General features: G+C 52.0%; 2 protein-coding genes across 2 annotated transcripts in view; one reads left to right on the plus strand and one right to left on the minus strand.

The window, feature by feature from the left end:
* The window catches only part of IFT140 (intraflagellar transport 140), an 87,096-nt gene that overhangs the window by 21,148 nt on the left and 43,424 nt on the right, over positions 1-22,524 (minus strand). The window lies entirely within an intron of this gene.
* On the plus strand, positions 61-20,923 carry TMEM204 (transmembrane protein 204). Its single transcript, XM_008070304.2, has 3 exons — positions 61-477; positions 8,684-8,839; positions 20,663-20,923. The coding sequence occupies exons 1-3, from the start codon at positions 180-182 to the stop codon at positions 20,905-20,907; spliced, it is 699 nt and encodes a 232-aa protein (XP_008068495.1). The 5' UTR covers positions 61-179; the 3' UTR covers positions 20,908-20,923.

Here is a 22,524-nt window from a genome sequence, read left to right on the forward strand (position 1 = left end):
CCTCTCCCCACACTGCCCCTCCGCATGACCCCTTGGCCTGGTGGAGCCGCTGGCGGCTCCGAGGATGAGCGGTGATGTTCTCTAGCCACCCCTAGCAGTGTCTCGGCTCTCTCTGGATGCGCGGCAGCTGACTGGGACTTGGGGTTTCTCCGGAGAAGCGGCAGCACCAGCGGTCAGCAATGACTGTCCAGAGACTCGTGGCCGCGGCTGTGCTGGTGGCCCTCGTCTCACTCATCCTCAACAACGCGGCGGCCTTCACGCCCAACTGGGTGTGCCAGACGCTGGAGGACGGGCGCAAGCGCAGCGTGGGGCTGTGGAGGTCCTGCTGGCTGCTGGACAGGGCCCGGGGAGGGCCGCGCCCCGGAGCTGGGGCCAGGGCCGGGGCCAGGGCCGGCCAGGTGGACGCACACGACTGTGAGGCTCTAGGCTGGGGCTCTGAGGCCGCCGGCTTCCAGGAGTCCCGAGGCACCGTCAAACGTAAGTTCGCTCATCTTTCCCCTTCAATGTGGCCGGGCTCGGGAGCACACAGCACACACGAGACACATGCCTGGTGGGTGGGTGTGGGGAGGCCATGCCGAGGCCTAGGCCCTGCTCTCTTCTGAGGGTGGCTTCCGGGTAGGCAAGAGGAGGGATACCAGGTCTCCAGGGAACCCAGGCTCCATGCCTGTCCTCTCCCCAGTGAGCAAGGGCACACACCTCTCTCCTGTTCAATGTGGACTCTGCCTCCAGCTCCTTTACACAGGGAATTCAGCCGAGGTGGCTGGCAGGCTTCCCCACCCCATTACCCATCACTAAAGGACAGCTATATTAACCAAATCAAGGAAAGGCATTTTCCTTGGTTGAAAATAAATACTATCAATGAGCAAAATAAACACGAAGTTTAAAAATATGCAGCTGAATCCAGACTTCATTCCCACGGTTGTCAGGGTCTTAGAGCTGAGAGCAGCCTGAGGGAGATTCCCAGGGACTGTCTTTAGATAGGACTTTCAGAAGGGGATGGGGAGCACTGAGTGGCTGCAGAGAAGACTTGGGTGGAGTTCCACAATCCCCCCTCTGCATGTCTGGGCCTCATGGCCACAGCTCATTGCCAGGGTCTACTCACTACCCTGAAGTAGGGAACTTGACTTAAGAAGTGTGAACAGGTCAGGCATAGTGGCTCAGCCTATAATCCCAGCATTTTGGGAGGCCGAGGCGAGAGGACTGCCTGAGCCCGGGGGATTCAAGACTAGCCTGGGCAACTTGGTGAGACCTCATCTCTACAATAAATCACAAAAATTAGCCAGGTGTGGTGGCGTGCATCCGTAGTTCCAGCTACTTGGAAGGCTGAGACAGAAGGATCACCTAAGCCCAGCAGGTCGAGGCTGCAGTGGCCATGAGTGTGCCACTGCACTCCAGCCCAGACAACAGAGTAAGACTCCAACTAAAAAAGAACAAAAACAAAAAAAAAAAAGAGAAAAAAATAAAAGTGTGGACATATCAACACTAAATTTCCTAGAGTTGATGACCGTACCATGGTACATAAGAGAATATCTCTATATTTAAAAATAAACTCATGTATTTAGGAGTCAAAAAAAAAAGCACAGACACTTTTGAGTATAGAGGAGGGAAAGGTGGAATACCCAGGAAGACACTTGCTCCCATGTGTCATCTAAGCAGGCCTCCCCAAACAATGCCTGGCAAGGGTCCAACTCACCGGCACCTTACACTCTACCAGAGACGCACAGGCACCTTACACTCTACCGGAGACCTCACAGAGTCTCGGTGTCGGACCTGTCCTTCTGTTCTGAAGACAACACCAGTCCTAGAGAAAACAAGAGGCTTAGGCAATGGCTCTGCTGGATGCTTTCAAGAGTGTTCCTGGAAGACCTAGAGTAACATAGGCCGGGGTGACTCAACAACACAGCCCTGCTCCTGGCCTGCCTGTGCTAGGACCCCGGGTGGGGAACATCATCCCCATTTCACAGGCAAAGAAACGACCAAGGCTTGCAGAAAGCACATGGCTTGGCCAACGTAACAGGGGAATCCAGCCCCTTCTGTCCAGCTCACATCTCCTGGCTGCACTACACAGCCTGGACAGGTCACCTCCTCTTGTGTACCTCAGAAGCAGAGAGCAATGGCCCTCATTTTTAAAAGACCAAAGCATATGAATAATTTCAAATTTTCTATGAGCTTCCAGAACTCAGGTGTCTTAGGGAAAGTCAGGTGAACACAGCTGAGCTTGGGTCTCTGGATGGCCAGTTGGCAGAGAGCCTCTTTCTAAGTTCTTTGTTGTTCTGATGACAGACAAGAGCTAGTGACCATGCGGCTCTGTGCCAGGGCCTCTCATGGGGGCTGCAGCTTTGCATGGCCCTTGAGGTGGGGCAAGGGCTCTCTTGTCCTCCAGGACCAGCACTGGCCTCGCGGCCCCACAGGGCACCCTCCTGGGGAAAGAGTCCCCCATCAGCCTCCTACCTGAGCCTCTAAGCCTCCAAGCCTCCAAACCACAACTGTGTGTCCACTCCACCTGCAACGCCCAAGGTGTCCAGGTGGCCCAGGTCCCTGGACAGTTGGAAGCCTTGGCACCCTTCCTTTTGCTGCCTCTTGCAGTGGACTAGTCACGGGCCAGTGGAACTGCCTGAGGAGCAGCCATGTCTCATTCCCCTGCTGTCCACTTGCTGAGGCCTGGTCACCTCAGGCCAGCAAGACACTCCCGGGCCCATCTGCAGAGCACCCCGGGCTGCCTCCTGCTCACCTGCCCTGCATCTGCTACTCCTCCCTGACCACCTGACCAGCTCCCTAGACAATGCTGTAAATATCTTCCTGCAATTAACATAGCACATACAGGTGGCTGACCCTTGGTGAATCTGAGTTACGAGTATTTGTTCAAACAACGGAAATGTCAGTGGGAAGCTGCCCATGAAAGAGATTGATGGAATTGAGGAAAATGAACAGGCTCGACGGGCAGTTGTGGCTGCCAACAAAAGTCCAACAAGCTTCGTGTGACACAACTTGATACAAGCAGTGCAGCACTAAGCTGGCGTTTCCTGAGGGGAATCTGCAGATCCTGCCCACAGGAGTGAGCACGGGCCTGTGGCTCCATCCCCCAAGGCCCCAAGCTGGGGACACACCTGGCATCTCTCTTGGCCATGCTGGTTTCTTCCTGCCTCTCGCCTCCTCCCCTTGATGAAGCTCATTCGCACCAGTCCCAGCCTCTCCAAGTAGCCTCAACTCTGCCCTCCCTGCTGGGCAGCCTCGCTGTCCACACAGCCCAGCAACACACTTGCTACTCCAGCTGGCATGCACCCGTGGCCCAAACCTGGTGAAGAGCGGCCACCTGCTACCACCTCATATGGAGCCCAGTGTATGGCCCCTCCTGCAAAATCACACTACAACCAAAGTGGGCCTGGATGTCAGGATCCTGGGGAGGAGGCGGCAGCTCAGGCTGGGCCGTTCCAGGAGTCATGTCGGCTCCTAGCATCCTCCTTCACACCCAGGCCATCATTCCTTGTAAAGTCATCCGACACATGCAATGGGCCACATCTGTCTGTGTCTTGGGTCTGAGTGTTGGTTTGCTCACAATTCCATCCCAAGGCCAGTCTGGAGTAGGAGAGGACATGCATCACGCGTCACACCCTGTACTTCCATGCAAGCGCCAGGCCATCTTTAGGGTCTCCAGACATGGCTACAGGCTGGTGTGGACATGTCCTTCCAGCTCTGAGCCCTGAGGTCCTGCCCCGTGGAGCACACGGAGTCAAAATTATTCAGCTCTGGTCACTTGCAAACATCAGCAGGGGCCTGCCTGAGGGACGAGGGACAAGCATGTGGGATGCTCTGAACTCTGGTCGGGGCACCCTGTGTCTCTGGGCATCCCAAGCAGGCTGGGGCTGGGGGGACCAGTCCTGGCTCAGGCCCCTCCACCGTGCCACTCCCCAAGGGGGTCGTGGGGATTTCCCTGCTAGCCAGCTGTTCTGTAGCCTGCAGCGGTCAGAACTTTACCTACCAATCGGGGGCTCTTTTTCCCTGTGAGACCTGAGGTCCCCTCACAACCTACATCCAGGATGAATCTCACTTTCCGGTCCTTGCGTTCTCTGTCTCGTTTTACATATTGTTTCATCCTTCCATGTTTTGTGCATTCTGTCCCCAAGTTCCTTTTCTGAAACAAGGTGGCACATGAATAGAAGAATGGATAGCTGAATTTGGGGCAGAGGAGCCAGAGCCTGGTGCTCCCTAAGGAGGGGCTCACCCCTACTCTTGGGTGGGCCCAGGGTCTCCACACCCTGCACACGATGCCTCTCATCGCACATACACGTACAATCCCACCCTAATAAAGACAGTCAGCCGAGCACCTGGGCTTGTCCAGATGCCATGTGACCCATGTGACACCTTCAGTAGTCAGGGTGCGACCGTCTAGGGTCACGCACACGAACAGCGCAAGAGCAGGTCAAGCACCCGGCAACAGCTTACGCCAGCTCTGGACAGCTTCCCTGGGTGGGGGTGGGGGGGGCAGGGAGCAGGAGCGTGGCTCAGAGGAAGGCCGTTCGGTAGCAGGGCTCCTTCCTGGCAGGTCGGTGGTTCCACCCTGGGGACAGGGGCAGAGCCTGCACAGTGGCTCTAGGGGTGAGTGTGGCACAGGTACATGGCATGGGGCTGCATGCCAGGAGCTGCCAGGAAGGTCGGGAGCTGGGAGGACAGGCTGAGGACCGAGGGCAGGTCAGGGGTCGATCTGTTTGCCGCACCTGGCTCCTGAGAGCCTTGATCATCCAACCTCCCTGCACCAACACATGCAGCTGCAGTTGTGCTAACACTGCAGTCCCCTCAGACCACTCTCCTCCAGTTCAGTCCTGCCCACCCACATCCCTGCCCTTCATTCAGGTCTTTCCTCGCCAAAAGTCAAGGGACCCTGAATCTCAGCTGCTCCACCCCTTTGTACTGTTACTCTTCTGCAGGATAATACCTCCCACATGCTGCAGTCTTTTAGAGCAGCAGAGGCTTTTGGATGGTCATATGAATGGTAAAAACAATTACAGAAATAGTTAAGCTTAAGATGACATAACATCACAAAGAACACCAGACTCCACAGGACAAATCACCCTTGGAAAGCAACTTCCAGAGCACATGCCCATCCCAGACATGTGGACAGCAGGGCTGACCTTAGTTCCCACAGTCTTAGTCCCACAGCACAGTCCCACTGCATGTGGTCATTGGCCAGGCCAGCTGTGAAGCTAGGTCACCAGAGCACCAGGACAGCATCAGTGGGATCCTTGGCTCCAGCCCACCCACCCACACAGACCTTGGGAAAGGAGAGGACACCTGGGACCCTGTGGCCCATGCCCTGGGGCTCAGCAGGCTATGTGATGCCACGCCAAGACTGAGGGCACCTCTGCTGCACTCTGGCATTTCTAGATACCCCAGGCTCTGCTCCTTTCTCCAAGTCCCTCTGCATTCACGCCATGCCAAGTCAGCCTTCCCCAGCCTCTCCTGGCCAGGAGGCCCCCGTCAGCAAGCCAGCTCTGCCCGGCGCCCTGTTTGCTTCCTCTCTGTAAAGTGCCACATAGGAGTATTAGAGTTTCCAGCAACTTCAGAGGTTATGTTTGAGGTCACTTTAAAGACACGCACTTTCAGCGACCTGGTCATCAAGCCCACCAGGGTGTCTGTTTCACTGAGAAAAGAGCAAGTGAGAGGAGCTCCCGCAGCAGTGCCAAACCACTCCCCTAACCCCATCCAGCCAGGCAGAGGCACCGGGACCCACAAGGGTACAAGGGGCCAGTCAGTGGTAACTGTCCTGTCCAGTGGCGCGTGCCCTCCTCCTCTCTCTGGAAAGCTCACTGGGCCACTGTGCACAAGCTCTTTATAGCTCCTGTCAGCTTGGGGGTGTCTGCACAGCGTGTGGACAAGGCCAGGAGGCCTCAGAGTTGGGGTGCCAGCCCAGGCTGGAGTTGTCACATTGGAGAAGACTGTGATCCTGGAAAAGCGAGCTCCCTTGCCCCGAATGATAGGAGAGAATGCCTAGGAGGGAAGCAGGTAGAAATACAATGGGCAGGACAGGTCGACCCTTGGTGGCAGGAGGTAGCACAACACCTCCAAAAGCCTCCTTGACTCCGTGACATGCTAGGCAGACACTCAGCACCATCCCCCATTTCTGCCAGCCTGGCCCATGGGAAGTTGCTTCTCCTCCAAGGGTCCTTTGATGAGACCACCGCTGGCCCCTCACCTATGTAGAGGGACACCCAGACATAGTCACTCCCAACAGCAAAGCCACAAACCAGGAAGCACACAGAGGTTGCTGCCCTGGAAGAAGTTTCCGTGACACCTGGACAGCTTCATTCCACTCTAGGTTACCCACCAGCTCGGCTCATTAGGGGGATGGGGGAACACAGGAGTCCATCCCTGGTCTGCAGGTATGGGAAGTCTGGGAGGGCTGGGCTTCAGGAACTAAGAGGACTGCAGAGGAGCACAGACAGAGCAAGAGCTGGAGAAGGACTTCAACAGCATGAGCCAGGGATGTACGCCACTGGCCCCAGGGCAGAGCTGCCCATGGTATGCCCAGCACTGTCATAGGATGTGTCACCAGGATATCCCTCAGGGAGGGTGGGAGACAGCCTCTGAGGATGTCAGCTGAGCAGAGGGTGAGGCAGATACAGGGGGCAGGGAGCAGAGCCCAGCAAGTGGCAGGAAAAGGCAGGCATGGGCTGGAGGGCCAAGTGGGAGCACACGTGTCTGCTCAGGACCTGGAAACTGGTATATGAATCCAAATTGTATCTCAATAAACAATTAGGTTGAACCATATGTAACTGACAATACTGACAGCAGTGTTTCCAACAAGGACTTCTAACCTCTTAAAGACTCAGAAAGGTGAAGCAGCCTGCACCCCAATATGCAGCAAAGCCATGAACCATCCACTATGCATGTGCAGGCCCTGCCCTGCTGCTTCTGCCCACTCGGGCTTCCCACAGACACTCCTTGAGGAGGAGGCAGAGTGCCTTGTGCCCACCTCTGCCACTGCCTGGGACAGTGCAGCAGTCACCCCTGGGGCCTGACACCTTCAGGGCTCTCAGGAGAGTCTGCTGCTTCCCACTTGATTCTTACGTTTATGATTAATGCATCTCCAGCGACCCAGTCCTGAAAGTCAAGGCCTGACTTCTCCCTTACACTCCTTCATCGAATGACCTGAAAAATACCTTGAGATTTCAAGACGAGCTGTTTAAAAAGGTGTTACTGGCTGGGCGCAGTGGCTCATGCCTGTAATTCCAGCACTTTGAGAGGCCAAGGTGGGAGGATGGCTGGAGCCCAGAAGTTTCAGACCAGCCTGGGTAACAATCTCGTCTTTACAAGAAATAAAAAACGTAGCCAGGTGTGATGGCACACACCTGTAGTCCCAGCTACTTGGGAGGCTGAGATGGGAGGATCACCTGAGCCCAGGAGCCACTGCTCTCCAGCCTGGGAGACAGCGTGAGACCCCCAACTCTAAATAAACACATAAATGAAGGTAGGTGTTAGTATTTGGATCAACTTAACTTTATGAATTTCCTAAACATTGTTTAATCAAAACAAGATACATAAACGACAGAGGCTGAAGATTATGTAAAGCTGTTACCGTCAGGTACAGCCCTGGTTTCAAAGTTGTGTAGTTCTATTCTGGAGTAAACTGAAGATTATAAGTGTACGCTGGCTTTGCCACTACTTAGTTTAGGCTTCCGTGTAGGATGTTATTTGAGGGAGAACAAAACTTCTCTGCAACAGAGGCATGACCAGCCCTGGTCCCTGTGGCGACAGTCCCCCTGTGGTTCACCCGCAGAAGGCTGGCTTCCTCTGACCTGTGTTCATACCCCCTGCCTGCCCGGCCCCTGGGACCAGGGTGTGGGTGGGCAGCAGAGAAGGCTGGGTGCAGGTTGCCTGTAGGTGCAAATGCAGGCATCCGCTCTGACCACAGGCAGTGAGGGATTTGGGGCAGGAGAAGCAGGGATGCCCAGGAGGACCCAGGATTGAAAAGGACTGGGCGGGGGGCACTGGGTTCAGACTCAGGTCTGGCTCCTGCTCTGTCCCTTGCTGTTGGGAGATGCCCAGACAAGCCACATCTCCTCACGGTCCCAAGCCCGTCACCTGTCAGGAGGGTGGGGATAGCCATGCTAACCCCTTGGGGATCAGAAAGCCAACCACACTAAACAGCAGCTAACATGGAGCTAGGCCCATGGGGGGGGGGCCTGCTTGAGCAGTGCCCCATCATTAGAAGTTGTAAAGTAATACTTGGCAGAAGGAACTCCAGCGAGGTGCAGAGGAAGACAGGTGCTGTCACTGTGGCTCTCCCTTTGTGTGTCCAGCCCCCCACATCAGTGCCTTCATGGACTGTGTCAAACTGAGAGGAGTGGCTGTTCCAGGAAGCCAGAATCACAGAGAAGGGCCCATCCCACGAATACGCGACAACTGCAGCCAAGACAAGGGGCTGTGATGAGCCCTTTGTGGTCAGGAAGACAAGTAGGACAGCAGCACTAGGGCTCAGCTCGCGGGCCAGCAGGGGTGGGGGAGCACGATGCTTCCAGAAGGCTCTGCCCAGAGAAGGCACTGCACGTGCCAAGTGTCTCTTCACAGGTATGGCCGAGACCAAGAAAACAAGTGGCAGGCCGGCAAGGCCAGGGGCATCTAATCCACCTTCCTGAGAGCTTCCCTGCACTGACCACCTGCCTGCTCTCTCCCTCTCCGCCTGCAGTGCAGTTCGACATGATGCGCGCCTGCAACCTGGTGGCCACAGCAGCACTCGCCGCAGGTCAGCTCACCTTTGTTCTGGGGCTGACAGGCCTGTCCCTGATGTCACCCGACTCCCCGTGCTGGGAGGAGGCCATGGCTGCTGCATTCCAACTGGCAAGTAAGTACCCAGGCAGGCAGGGCAGCCACGCTCTCACCCTGTAGGGGCTGTGGGCCTGTGTGGATTTTTGGGGTCATGAGAGAAGCCTGGAGCCTTTGGTGGCCTGAGAGAGAGCTGCAGCCTTTACCTCTGAATGTGGCCGCCAGCTGCTGGGAGACCCCATGGGGCATCCTCCCTCCCCACCTGCCCCTGTGGGCAAGAGTAAGACAAGCACACGTACGCCAGGGAGCAGTAAGGATGCCGCCACCTGGCTTCGTGTCTCTGTTACACCCTTTTCCACTTTAAACACTGAGATGTCACACTAGTGTGCTGTGCTTTGCTCTTCCAAGTCTGTGGGGCCTGATATCTGATCGGCTTCTCTGCAGCCTATGTGGACCAGCCCAGGTCATGCACCTGCCTAGATGCTTCGGCCAGGGAAGTCTGCACTGGGCAGAGGCAGGAAAGCCTAAGCCTGCCCCCACTCTCCACCCCTTCCCCAGCTAACAGGCCAGGAGTATAGACAGGGATCAGGGTACACACTCTGTCATACACACAGCTTCCCTCCTGTGAGCAGTGCAAGCCACAGTGAGGAGAACTTGCACGTTCCACACTGCTGGGTAGACAGTAAGGTGCCTGCATTTGTACCCGTGTGCACACACCTCTGCTTGCTTGGACACAGATGCAGACGGCCAGACTGTAATGAGGGCCCAGCTCCCTGAGCCATTGCGGTGGGAGGAGGGCCTGCTGGGAGGCCAGGAGGTCTGGCCTCATGGGTACTGGGCCATCAGTGCATGGAGCCTTCTCTGACAGTCTGACCCCACCACCTGCTGCCAGGTTGGGGCCACCTGGGAAAGGGCACACCTTGCATCCTCAGAAGGTTAAGAGTGATGGAGTTGTCATAAGTGACCTGTGGAATTGTTCTGGAGAGTTCCAGACAAGTAGGGGACACCATGGTGGCTGTCCAGCATGACCCCTCATGACCGGCAGGGTATCTCTGATTGTTTTTTGCCTCCCCCCAGCTGCCCCATCTGGCTGACTGTTTTAAGGACCTGGGGCAAGTTCAGGTTTTTTGCTGCTCACTACAACAAGGCAACCCAGAGTCCATGCAGACAGAAGCACAGGCGAAGGGACCACACAGCAGCCCACAGCCAAGCACGGCCCTGTTTAGCCTCCCTGTCAGCCTCTTCTCGGTGCAGAGTGGCAGCATTTCCCACGCTGGATGTGCAGCTACCACAGGGAAGTGGCAGGAAGTCTGGGACAAATCATTCTAGGAAAAATGGAACCCAGGCTCTTAATCTCCCTTGAGAAATGAATGAGGCTGCAGGCTGGGGCGGGTATTCATGTGCTGGAAAGTGTCCTGGGGGAGGCTGGGAGGGCAGATATCAGCACACTAGGCTCTCTGAGCACTATTAATAGCACAGCAGGGTCCTGGGCAAGTCACTTCCCCACAGCTGGGCAGAGGCAGGAAGGGAGGGAATCTCGAGGACCAGAGGACAGGAACTGTGTCCTGGCTCTGTCACCATCAGGGGAGCTTGGTCGGGTACTGAGCCTATGAGAGTCTCAGCTGACCCAGCTTTGATCAGGGATAAGTTCTGCCCCCTCCCCAGGTGATTATGTGAATTAATGATAGATGAAATGTGACCTGGGATCAGTTCTGCCTCCTCCCCTCCTCCATTACTATGGGTAAAAACACAACATTCCCAATGATGGGACTGGTTTAGGAAAGTTACTGGTGTTACCTTCCGCTGACCTTAGGGTCATAAAACAGAGAAACAGTTTTCCTTACTGAAACCACCAATTGCTATCACATGTGACTATCTGAAATTCCATCCCTTAAAGGAGGAAATGGAAGATTTTGAAAATGTGATGGGAAATGCTGGGTTAAATCAAGCCTATTTTAGTGGCATAAAAAAAGCAAAGGCATTAGCTTCTGATTCTGAAAATAACTCCTTCAAGCGGAATAATCAAGTTGATCATATATTTCTTAATAAATCTCAAGGCTCTTACTTGGAATTGTTATGAGAATACTGTGGATCTGGCATATCAAAAATGACAGCTTGCTTCCCGCAAACTTCTTATTTCAGGACAAGATAGTGTTGTTTCAAATAACACATTAAAAAAAAATTGAAATAGGAGAAAGCATACCACTTAACTAAAATCGAGTTGCCTGGCAATACCCCCATGAGTGCAGCTGGAGGTCCCTGAGGGCCTGTCCTGGTCAGGAAGGGTGGTGACAGGAGGGGTATCATGCACTCTCTCTTGACTGCTTCTAGGTGAGCACACACAACCTCTGAAAAGGTTGGAGCAGGCTCTGTTCAAAGATTATCAGGCAGGTGGAGCCCAGGGGAGAAAACCAGAAGCGGCAAGCAGGGGCGCTGGGCATTTTGAATGGTGTGTCCTGTCCCCAGAGGTCACCTCTCCCCCTTGGTGTCCAACCATCACCCCGACAGGTCTGTTTTGCCCAAAAAGGAAATGCATTTTGGCCCTGTTTAGACTTGTTTCATTGACAAACAGGACAGAGAGCGGCTATGTGCTTCTTCTATCAGCTGCTAATTTTAGAGCTGGGTTATTTTCCTGTGCTCAGGCCTGTTTTAAACAGTCGGGAGAGACTGAAGGGCGCCAGGATGTCCTGTCACAGGACGAGGAAACGCCTGCTATTACCTGTTATGCAAGCGAACCCATATCCCAGTGCTTAGGCTGTGTAGGGGCGGGCACAGGGAGAAGGGATGCTCATGAAAAGAGGAAAGGACATGTCCACAGAGCCACCAGAGAGGCGCACCACACTGGGAGGAGGCTCCGTGTTTACTCTGAAGAGAGGCGACGGGTCCCATGCTTTTGCTCAGTCATTCCCCTCTCTGGGCACCAGTGCTATGCTTAGCACGACGCCCGGGTGTGTGAAAGGATCCCCTCTGGCCCTCAGGGCCCCTCTTCCCTGCCTCCGAGGCCCAGGGAAAGCAGTGAAATGTGCGGAGCCCCTGCTGTCCAGGCACATGTGCCACCCTTAGCCTCCTCCAGCAAGTGCCAAACAGAGCTCCCATTCTTCCCACCCTTTCGCTTTCCTCGCTCCTTCTTGTGGCTTCTCCCCTTCCATCTCCATTGCATCTCTGTTCTTCCATGATCTGTGGTCTTGTTGATTGTGCAGCTAACACAGGCAGAGAGGGAGTCAGGGCAAGTGGCCTATGAAAGATGAAAGGTCATCCAGCCTCTGATCTCGCAGCCACTGTGTGACCCTGGAGCAACACAGAGTTGGGACGGGGTTCTGCAGGCAGCCTACTGAAGAGGCTCCCAGCGCTCCCCTGGCTAGAGGATGTGCTGAGCTCTCAGACGTGTCCTGGCTGCAGCGCTGGCTCCAGAGCAGGCCACCTGGGTTCTGCTCCTGGCTTTGCCCCCTGTCATCCCTGGACGAATCCCTCCATCCCCAGTGACCACTCTGACCCACTGGTGTGCAGTCGTCATGGCACTTACTGCTGTTATTCTGGCTTCCCTCTGAAGTCCATCAGTTAACATCCACGCTGAGAAGTAAATGGTCCCGAAGCATGTCCGGCGTGCCCTCGATGCAGAACTTGGGCTCTCCACCAGGCCTGGGTGAGCGCTGAGATGTGGGAGGCCCTCCAGGCACTCCTGCTGTCTCTCTGGATGGGCAAGCTGTCCTTTCTGGTGAGGACTTTGCCAGGCTCTGCTCCTGGAGCAGCAACTCCCGCCAGCTCCTTTGGTTTTCACACGGTATGTGGGACCTCACTTTCTCTCTTCAGGACTAACTAGGTGTGGCCTGAAGAGAACACTTTCAGGTGGGACCATCTAGCAGCCACACAGAGCTCTGTGTTTGGGTCAAGCTGCATCTCCAGAAGCAACTCCTCAGGCATCATTGGAGCCCCCAGGCCTGCCATGCTGTTCAGTCCAGGCACTGGGGCCAAACCAGTGAAGTCATCTCCATGCCCTTGGTCAGTGCCCACATGATGCCCTCTTCAGGTCTGTGCAGGGACCGGTGGCATCCTCTGCATAAAGAACAGGGTTTCCCCTTTGTCTTGGTAGCAGCAGAGATGGGCGCCAGGGCCCGGAAGAGGAGGGCAATCCTGTAAGGTAAGGCTGCAGGCCATGCCTCTTCACCTGCCTCCTCCTCTAAAACAACCCCTCCTTACCCCATTACCCTTGTAACTTATGTAACCAGCTTCCAATCCCTTCTGGAAAATGGTGCCATATAACAAAAAAAAATCCCAACCAGTACATCAAGGACTCTAGGAAGGGTTCCCGACAGCACCAGCCTGTCTCCATGATACCCAGTGGCATTCTAAGAAGATGACTCGTAGAAGTCGACTGTTTTATTCTTAACTGCCTTCAAAATGGCATTTAGGTTTTCCTTGGGAACATTCTCCAACAATTAAAAATCTTTTATGGAAGCTAGCCCACAGGCCCCAACCCTTGTGCTATATGTGCTTTTGTCTCTCCCACGTAGGTGAACTTGCACTTGTCCATCTTCTGACCATTTACGCCTTGGTTTCTATAGTTTGGCACTGCAGAGTTCAGTGTCATCTGCAAACTGAGATGTCTTACTGCACACATGTTCAGTAGCTAGTGGACACAAATGTTCACCAAGGCCACTTCTGACATCGGGCTCTGGGTCGTTCTCTGTCTCCCAGCTGGGCCAGTTCTATCATCATGACAGAAAGCCTCTCAAGTCCAAGTAGGATGCTTCAAAAGTGGAGCTTGCTGTACAATCTGCAAACACTCCTAAAAACCTTACCCAACTTCATGCCTACTGGCCTCCTTTTTCTACTTCTGGAAATCATAAGATTTGTTCTTGTGATGGCAAAATTTACACATGCACTAAAGGTCCCTCAGTCTACCTCCCTGAAGATGCAGATTTTATCAGTCCTTAAAGTATCAGTAGAGCTGATAAATACTAAGGTGGTATCTCATGAACTGGTGGGGAAGTCTGTTGTTTTCTCAGACTTGGGGATCTTCTTGTGGAAATATACAATTTTCTGTCTTGTTTTGTTTGACAACAAAGCCGTGCTTTGCTGGGTCTGGATGGTTCACTTGGCACCTCTTGTACCCACTTCCCAAGCACCAGTCTCCATCCCCGCCATCCACACTCAGCTCTCCTTCCTAACCATCTTTTCCAGCTGCCGAGGGAGCTTCGGAGTACCGTGCTTCCATGGAAGCCATGAGCATGGGACGCCTGCTGCTGATTCTCACTTTCCCCTCCCAGAACCTTTCCCTCTGGAGAGGACCCTTGGGTCACCACCATCTTGCTGCTCACAGTAGAGGATGCCAGCTCAGCAGGGCTTTGAGATGGTCTGAGTGTCTGCTCTGCAAGACTTTTCAGGGCCAACCATGCCGGCTCAGGGGCACAGGCACTGGTTCTGCAGCTGTGTGGAACGTCAGGGATAAGCCCCAGGGCCTGTCCACTCATGTCATCTGTGCGTATGTTTGACAGCCATCCTGAAAGGAAAGAGGCCTGTGACAGAAGCCGAAGCCCCAGGAATCAGGCAGGAAGGAAAGGAGGGAGGAGGGGGCTGGCAGGGCGGCTGGGCTGTACCTCGTACCGCCCACAGCCACTCACAGAAAGAGACTGTTTGCTTTGGCAACACAACTTTATGAGGCGGAATCGATTCCATGAGCAGAATTTCGTGTGTTTGCTAAAACGTTTCCCTTAGATTTGTTTCTAGACAAACTGATCAACATGGTTGAAAAGTCTAGGGAGAAAAGTCTTCAGGGGAAATGGGAAACTTCAGCGTCTAAGGCCAGCCCCAGCCTTCCCTTTTCTGTTTTCTTCCACCCCTTCTTACTTCCCCCTAGCGGAGAAGTTTATGGAAGTAAAAGTCTACTTTTATTTCAGCAGCATGCCTGTGCACAATGCACCTATGAAGCTGACTTTTAACCGTCAGCCTTTCACCAGTGTTGGGAGGTCAAGGTGATTAGAGAAGTGTGTGGCTGCCCTCACCTCTGTGTCTCCGTTTGCTTTCTCCTGTCGACACACAGGACACATGCAAGAGTCCCTTGTACTATGTACTTTGTACATACACTTCTGTTGGTCAGTGCAGGATTTGGATGGCTGTCAGCTGCAGGAACCACACAGCACACCCTAGCAATTGTGTTCTGCCTGCTTCCTTGTGCTGGGACAAAGGCAAAGTCCCCTCTTTGCATGACATGTGTCTCTGGGCCAGCCCTGTCATCACACCTCCTGTCTCCGCCCATGCACTTAGAGCCACTCAGGTTTTTCATGGGGTCCAGGGCTTGGGACCAGTATCCTGGTGGGTCCCCTGCATCTCACTGGTGTATGAGAAGATAGTTCCAAACTTATAAACCTTTCTGTCTAGCTGTGTTCTATGCTGAACCAAAACAAAACAGAAGCCAGCACTGGCCTTTACATGGAATAAGTAACCTAAATGTAAATTTAGTTAACGTTTTTTGTTTTTTGTTTTTTCACACAAAGTACATACACAGAAGTTTCCTCTCTGCTTCTCTGGGGATAAAAAAGCCTAGTAAGGTACAGCCTCTAAGTTGCACCACCAGTTAGAGACGTGAGGTCCCCAGAACTCTGATCAAAGTCAGATTTTTGATACAGTTGAAAACTGCTAGATTTTCAATAGTTTTCAGGACTAACCATGAGAGGGAGACCTATCCTGTTCCTTTTTACTTTGTAACAGTATCTGCCTGTTAGGCTCAGTAGTTATACTTGATCCATCATCTTGATCATTTCTCCAACCTGTACATTCAGGGGCTCTACCCAGGTTGTTTGTACACATGCGAATTTGTACTTCTTTAATCAATTTATCCATACTCTGAATGTCCTTTCATCTTATATATTTAAAAGTAATGTTCTCGGAAGTAGATACACACTCTGAAACCTAAGTTTGCATGTGTGGTAAGCAATACAACTAGCCCCAGGAAAGTAATAAACACATTCAAATAGCCTACCCTACTTTCAAAAGCACATGCTACAGATCTGAAGAAAGCAAGCAACACTCATGTGTTACCAAAAGTATTTGAGAAAATAAGTAACAGTAAAACAACAAACCAGTTAAGTACCCTGTGATGCTTCTTCTGTGAGGCCTGAGGGACCCAGCCTCTCAGGGTTGGGACAACGCTTCCTTTGCTACCAGGGAGAGGACCAGCAGAAACTCTTCTGGGTGGCACTGGGCTGCTGTTCTGCCTGCACACTCTGATTCGCTCCATGACTTACTCTCTCCACCCTTTATTTAGGTTTGGGGTGTTTTCCCACACGCTTGCCCCCACCCTCAAGTGTGGAAGGGCCTCCAAATGCCACCCTCTGGGAGGGTGTGCCCATCCCCCTGGTCCCTGCTTCCCCAGGCACCACGATTCATTTCATCTCCATCCCCCAAGAGGTACACCAGTTCCCTAAGGGCAAGTCAGCGTTCCTTAGCCATCTCTGTGCGCAGAAGCAAACGCCCGATGTGCTCCCGTTACACAAGTAGAGACTGAACAGGGCCGCTGAATACGGGCATGGGGAACTGATGCACCTGGTCCTTGGGCTCAGTGTGGCCTTCTACGAATTTTGTGAGGCACTAGTATAGAGGCACTAGCCCCAGTGCAGCATCTATGCAATCATGGCCAATAGGTCCTCTCCCTCTCAAGTGTTCTGGTCACTAAAAAAGTTTAGGCCGGCGTTCCTCCATCTCCTTTCCCACAGATCCATGTGCATTTTATTCTGTCGCATTACTTTGATTTGCCTCAAATTATTCACTCAACAAGTAAGTACACAGAAACTTTCGGGGAGGTTGTGGTCAACAGTGGGGCAAGCTCCAACCCCAGAGCCTGCCCTCTGGAGGAGGAGGCATGAGGAACACATGTGGGCAAACAGACACAATCACGACAGCTGGAGGAGGGCCAGTGCTGTAAGTCAGGCGAGGATGCACGTGACTTTAAACTGAGCCTCAAGGACCGAGAGCAGGGAGGGAGCCCCTCCTCTTCTGGGCTGTTGAAGTCAAGGGAAAGCACAAAAACAAACCCAAAGCAGGGTGACTCAGCATCTCAGAGGAACGGAGAGGGGCCTGCATGGCCACAGTGCAGTGGAAACAGGAACCACAGGTGGCCAGGGAGGAGATGGAGACCAGGTAAGGCCACTGAACCAAGCCGTGGAGTCCAAGCAATATCCTAAGGCCATGGGAAGCCATGGGAGGGGGGTGTTTTAAGCACTGGGGAGAAAGGCTGCGTGTTTTGTAAAGATCACGGCACAGCTGTGGGAGCCAACTGTCAAATGCATCATGTCCTCAGCGAGGTTACCCAGCACAGCCACAGAAACCCAGAAATGTCCCTACTGTCATGCCCAGGCTCGGGAAGGGCTTGCTAACTGAAGAATCTAAAATAAACTGCACTTTAATCCTTTAAAATATTTTACTGTGAACTATAGACACAAAGGAATTGATGCAACTTGTGTGGACTCCTGCAAACATGCCATGATCAACACTGAGGAGCCTCCTCCCCACAGGTGGCCACTCTCCTGTATGAGCCAGTCATGCCTGTGTTCTTCTTACAGTTTTATTCCCTCAGTTTCCCTAAACAGCCACTTGTGGAGCTGAGCTGGTGTCTGAACTATGTACAGATGAGCTGTCCCTAGTGTGTCCCTTGTGACTTCATCCTGGGTCCCCCACAGCTCTGGGGCTCTCCCTGATGACGTGTGGCTCATGTCTTCTATTCCTGAGTCCCTCCTCCTTGTTGGACAGTAGTCCACTGCTGGCTTGGCCAAAGTTCACCCATCCATCATGGATGCGCATTTTGAAGGCAGCTGATCTGGGGCCATGATCATGTGAGTTCTCCTCCTGGGAGTGGAATTGCAGGTCTCAGGGCAGCACCACACTATCTTGTAAGTGGATGTCGTCAGTAAGCTCCCTCTGCTCTGCAGCTGTGCCAGTGCTCAGTGTTTTCTCTCTTGTTTTTGCCATTCCAGGGCGTGAGTGCATTAGTCCATTCCAGAAGGTTTAGGGTCAGCTCTTTCAACCAAATTCTCATAATTCACAAGTATCTAATTAAAATGTCTTGCAATGAAATCCAGGTCCTCTCTCTGTACGCATCAGTGACAGAAAATGATCCCCAAGTCAGACTACAGAGCAGTGAGGGGGTCGACCCTACTCAGCAGTTCACCCAGAGGCTGCAGGGGCCCAATTCCTTTATGCTGCCCCACTGGGACGCGTGATGTTGTGGAGCTAGAGCAGAGGCCACGGGTCTTTCAAATACTTCTGTGACATGCCCAGACTGAAAGGAAGCTTTGTAGAAGGGAGACCATGGGCTTTGGTCATGGCTGGGTGGATGCTGTGAAGGTCAGCCACTGCTGTATGGGTAATGTCCTTCTGACCACTCTGGCTTTTGGTCTTGCATTGCCCACCTGTGGGGCCTTGACTCCCCCAAAGGCTCCTGCTGCCCCTGCCGTGAGAGCCCTCACACTGCACCTCACCGGTCTCACCTCAGACACATGCTGGCATTCCAGCATGCTCGCCACCACACCTGTCCTGCCTCTAATTTCACCTCTTCTGAGCCTTGACACAAGTATAATACATTCCCTTGGCTGCCACACAGGGACCAAAGACACCGTCAACATGAGAGGACACATGTTCAGAGTATTCTCATTTTCATTACGCAAAGCACAGGCTCTAATTCATTTACCCCACTAATGCAAACATCAGTACCACACAATCATAAGCAGAGGATACATTCGTCACTGGTAGAAATGCCAGAAGTTTCTATCAGTTAGTATGCATTACACACAGAATGTTATTTTTAATAGAATGGAAGTATTCAGGAGTTTCCATGTAAAAAAAACTCCACGAATATTATAAAGAATTAACATGGAGATTAGTCACTGTCATTGTTTAGGACAAAACAAAGATAGATAAGCATTTAATTCATACTTTCTGGAAGGTATAATGATAAGATGATAATGTCTGGGTTTTTAGAAAAATCAAACCTGTTATCCATTTCTCTCTGTTTCTGTCTTCTCTTCTCTCTTTATCTCTGTCTCTCTTTCTCCCCCAAACTCTACCCCATGCTGTTCTTTGCTCTGGGATCACTCAGGGCCATGCAAGATTTGGTTTCCTGAAGAAGGCAAGGGAGACCATTGGAAGTGAAGACCAGTGTGAACAGATGCATAGGTGTCAATATGCAGGCCAGGTGGAGGGCAGCAGTGGGGCTCAGCATGGCCAGAGTCCCAGGGAGGGACGTGGACAATCCAAGCAGGGTGGGGGAGTTTGATCTGGACTGGTCCTAGTTACAGAGAGACTCTGGCATTTTGAGTACAAGAAACAGATTCACCCTGGTTACCGTAACAGAAGGAGGGGGTGGGTGGGGCATTAGTGGGGCTGGGGCTGAAAGCTGGCCAAGGTAGGGGAGGCAGGGACTCCTGGGCCCACCCAGGCCCTTGCTTCTGCCCTGTCTTTCTCACTCTTGCTGGCCACAGCTCCAGCTCAGTTCCACAGCATCCTAGATGATCTTTGGCTGTGTCCCTGCAGCTGCAGGGGTGAGAAGGGGCAGGGCCACACGGACAGCTTTCTAGGCAGCAGGACAGTGGCAGCCTCATTTCCATCTCGGGGGTCTGAGTTTCCAGCTAGGTTAAGACTGCAACTCTCTCTGTGTTGCCTTCTCTATCAAACTGCAGTTCCTATTATCCTATTTGACAGATTCTGGGCATGAAATACCAATTTTCCTGTTGTACGAACTAAGAAAATCAAGTCTTTGGAGCTCCTCAGAGATAAAACTATATTGCCTGAGCCTGGGGGTTCAAGACCAGCCTGGGCAACTTGGTGAGACCTCGTCTCTACAATAAATCACAAAAACTAGCCAGACATGGTGGCATGCATATGTAGTTCCAGCTACTTGGGAGGCTGAGGCAGAAGGATCGATCGCCTAAGCCCAGCAGGTTGAGGCTGCAATGGCCGTGAGTGTGCCATGGCACTCCAGCCTGGGCAACAAGAGTGAGACTCCAACTCAAAAAATTAAAAAAAAAAAAAAAAATAAATAAATATATATATATATATATGTATAACCATAAAAGTAAGTGCGACTGTCGTATTACTAACTATGAACAAGACCATATTAAGTAGGGTGAGCTCATTATCCATTTCCCCTTCTCTGGTTCCAGACTTTGCATAAAGAAGGGAAGGACATAAAGAAGGGAAAATATGCAGGAGAGGGCAGGGATGTGAGCACGGGCGCCATGGAAGCGAGAGAGAGAGTCTGGAACTAGGGACGTCTGAGACGTGAAAGAAGAGCACTAACACAAACAAGGGCCCTGGACAAGGCCTCCCTCACCTTCTACTTGCCTTCTGAAGTCAGACTGTAGGCTCCCTTGAGTTTTGAAAGAAAGTCTCTAGTTCCTCTGAGAGAAAAAGCTAAGAACAAGAACGTTCTCATGAAGTTAAATATCAATCTACGTTGTTTCTAGATAAGATTTAGAAAATATCTGTGTTTGCTTTTACTTTGAATGAATTGAGCATTTACAAAAGTTAGAGATGAACTTAACACAAAATTGCTGCTTGCTTTGCCTGCATGGAAGTTGGTATTGCAAGTGCTAGTGCTCACTTGAAGGAAAGGCCTGACACCTGGCTGGGCCACAAGAACAGAGCCCAGGACAGACTGCTTCCTTCGGGAGCCACCCAGAAATTACTCCGACACACCATCCCTCCACAGCCGCCAGACCCCCAAAGTCCTAAGCACCCACAGAAGGCCCAATAAAAAGTGGCTCAACACTAATGCAACTGCACCGTCAAGCAGGCTCATCACCCTCTCTAAGACAGGGCTGGGGAAGAGATGGCACTCTAAAGCAGAAGTTTCTGCAGTCCTCTTACCAGCTCAGGCGAGGCCTTCTAAACGTTCCTCTTCCATTTGCAGGTTTTGTCCTGGTCATTGGGCTGGTAACTTTCTACAGGATTGGCCCATACACCAGCCTGTCCTGGTCGTGCTACCTGAACATTGGCGCCTGCCTTCTGGCCACCCTGGCAGCAGCCATGCTCATCTGGAACATTCTTCACAGGAGAGAGGACTGCATGGCACCCCGCGTGATTGTCATCAGCCGCTCCCTCACCGCACGGCTTCGCCGTGGGCTAGATAATGACTATGTGGAGTCACCATGCTAACAGTCACCCTTCTCAGGACTTTGTGAATATTCACTATAATGGAATCATCTAGAAACTGAGGGACTCTACCAAGGCATTTTCACTGCTTGTGCAGAGGTGCATGATAAGTCTGGGTGCCCTGTGTACACGTACGTATCATACGCATGTACTATGTTATATATAAGCATATTATATGTCTACATGTGGTGTGTGGCACCCTTGTTCTGCCATGATCTTCTCCAGGCAGCACAACATGACTTCCCACTCACACATGTTTCAAGGGTGGAGGCTAGACCCTGAGGCACAGGTAAGGCAGTGCGTGGCCACCCTGCTCTCCACCTTGGTTTGGGATTAATTTATTCGACATCTTCAGAGAGGGGCATCCCCAGCCATATTTTACACTTTGGTAAAGCAGAACACCCAGGCAGATTTGTTGAAATATCCATGATATTCCTTGAGTGAGTCTGAATTTATAACCAGATAGTAATGATTTTTAACAGACTCATGTTCGTGTATGTTTCTCTCCTGATTATTTTTCTAAGTTAAAAATAAATGCAAACCTCTTAATTCTGTCTAAAACTTGTGTTTTATCCACCTATACTGCCACATGGGTGAAAAAATTTGACCAATTTTTCTGTGATTTTTTTTGGGGACTGACATTAAGAGTTGAAGTGACCTATTCAAAGACCTGGGAGCCCACGCCCTTATTCATGAGCCTGTTCAACCGAGTCTCCAAAGCCTATGTTCTTACAGACTCTCTAATTAACAGCTAGCAGAATAAGAGGAAAGAAGTCTATTTGCTTTTTAAAAAAATTCAAGAAGACAGGTTCACTTTTTTCCCCCAAGAAAAATCTTCAACCTCTCTTCAGCAGAATGCTTGGTGGGACACAAAACACCTCCATGAGGCTACCTTGATTCCAAAGAGCCCTGTTTCTTAAATCTGTAAGAGATGAATAGTCCATAACTCCTTGGGTTGGGCAAAAACATCTAAGATCTGCACCTCAGGGGCCAAAACTGACCCATGTTCCCCAGAACCCAAAACCTATGACCATGGTTGCCTGACCACATTTGTAACCATGGTCCTGGGGCCCTGCCTGGACGCTTCCTCTGACCGGTGCTGTACTGCTCAACCCCACAGCCACCCAAAGGCAGGGCTCACGATTGGCATCTGCCAGAAGGAGAAACACGATGGAGCTGGTGGTAGCATGCAAAGCCAGGGCCTAGCCACCTGGCTACCCACCTGCTATTGAATGTTTAGCCTTACTGCTTCCAACCTTCCAGCAAGCATAAAGTGATCAGTTTGGATTTTGAGCCCGTGTTGCTCCAGGAATCTGTCTTCAATTGATGATAATTAGAAAGCATTTATGGACTGACCATCTGCGACATGCCTAGCACACAGTGCAGATAAACAGGCTCGTGTCCACGAAACACACTGACGCAAACAGTTGGCTCCTGACATCCCCCACTCGACTTTTTTTCTACAAGGAATTTTTATTTCCAATCATATGCTAAAAAGAATAGTTTTAAAAGAATAATGGAATATCTAAGACTGTACAATTCTGCTAATATTATGCACATGACATTATAAGCGTATATCAAAGTTTTGAACTCGGCCACATGGTCAGTTACGTCTGTGGT

The sequence above is a fragment of the Carlito syrichta genome, unplaced genomic scaffold, assembly GCF_000164805.1.
Source record: "Carlito syrichta isolate Samal-C Ts95f unplaced genomic scaffold, Tarsius_syrichta-2.0.1 Scaffold313344, whole genome shotgun sequence".
Classification (NCBI taxonomy): Eukaryota; Metazoa; Chordata; class Mammalia; order Primates; family Tarsiidae; genus Carlito; species Carlito syrichta.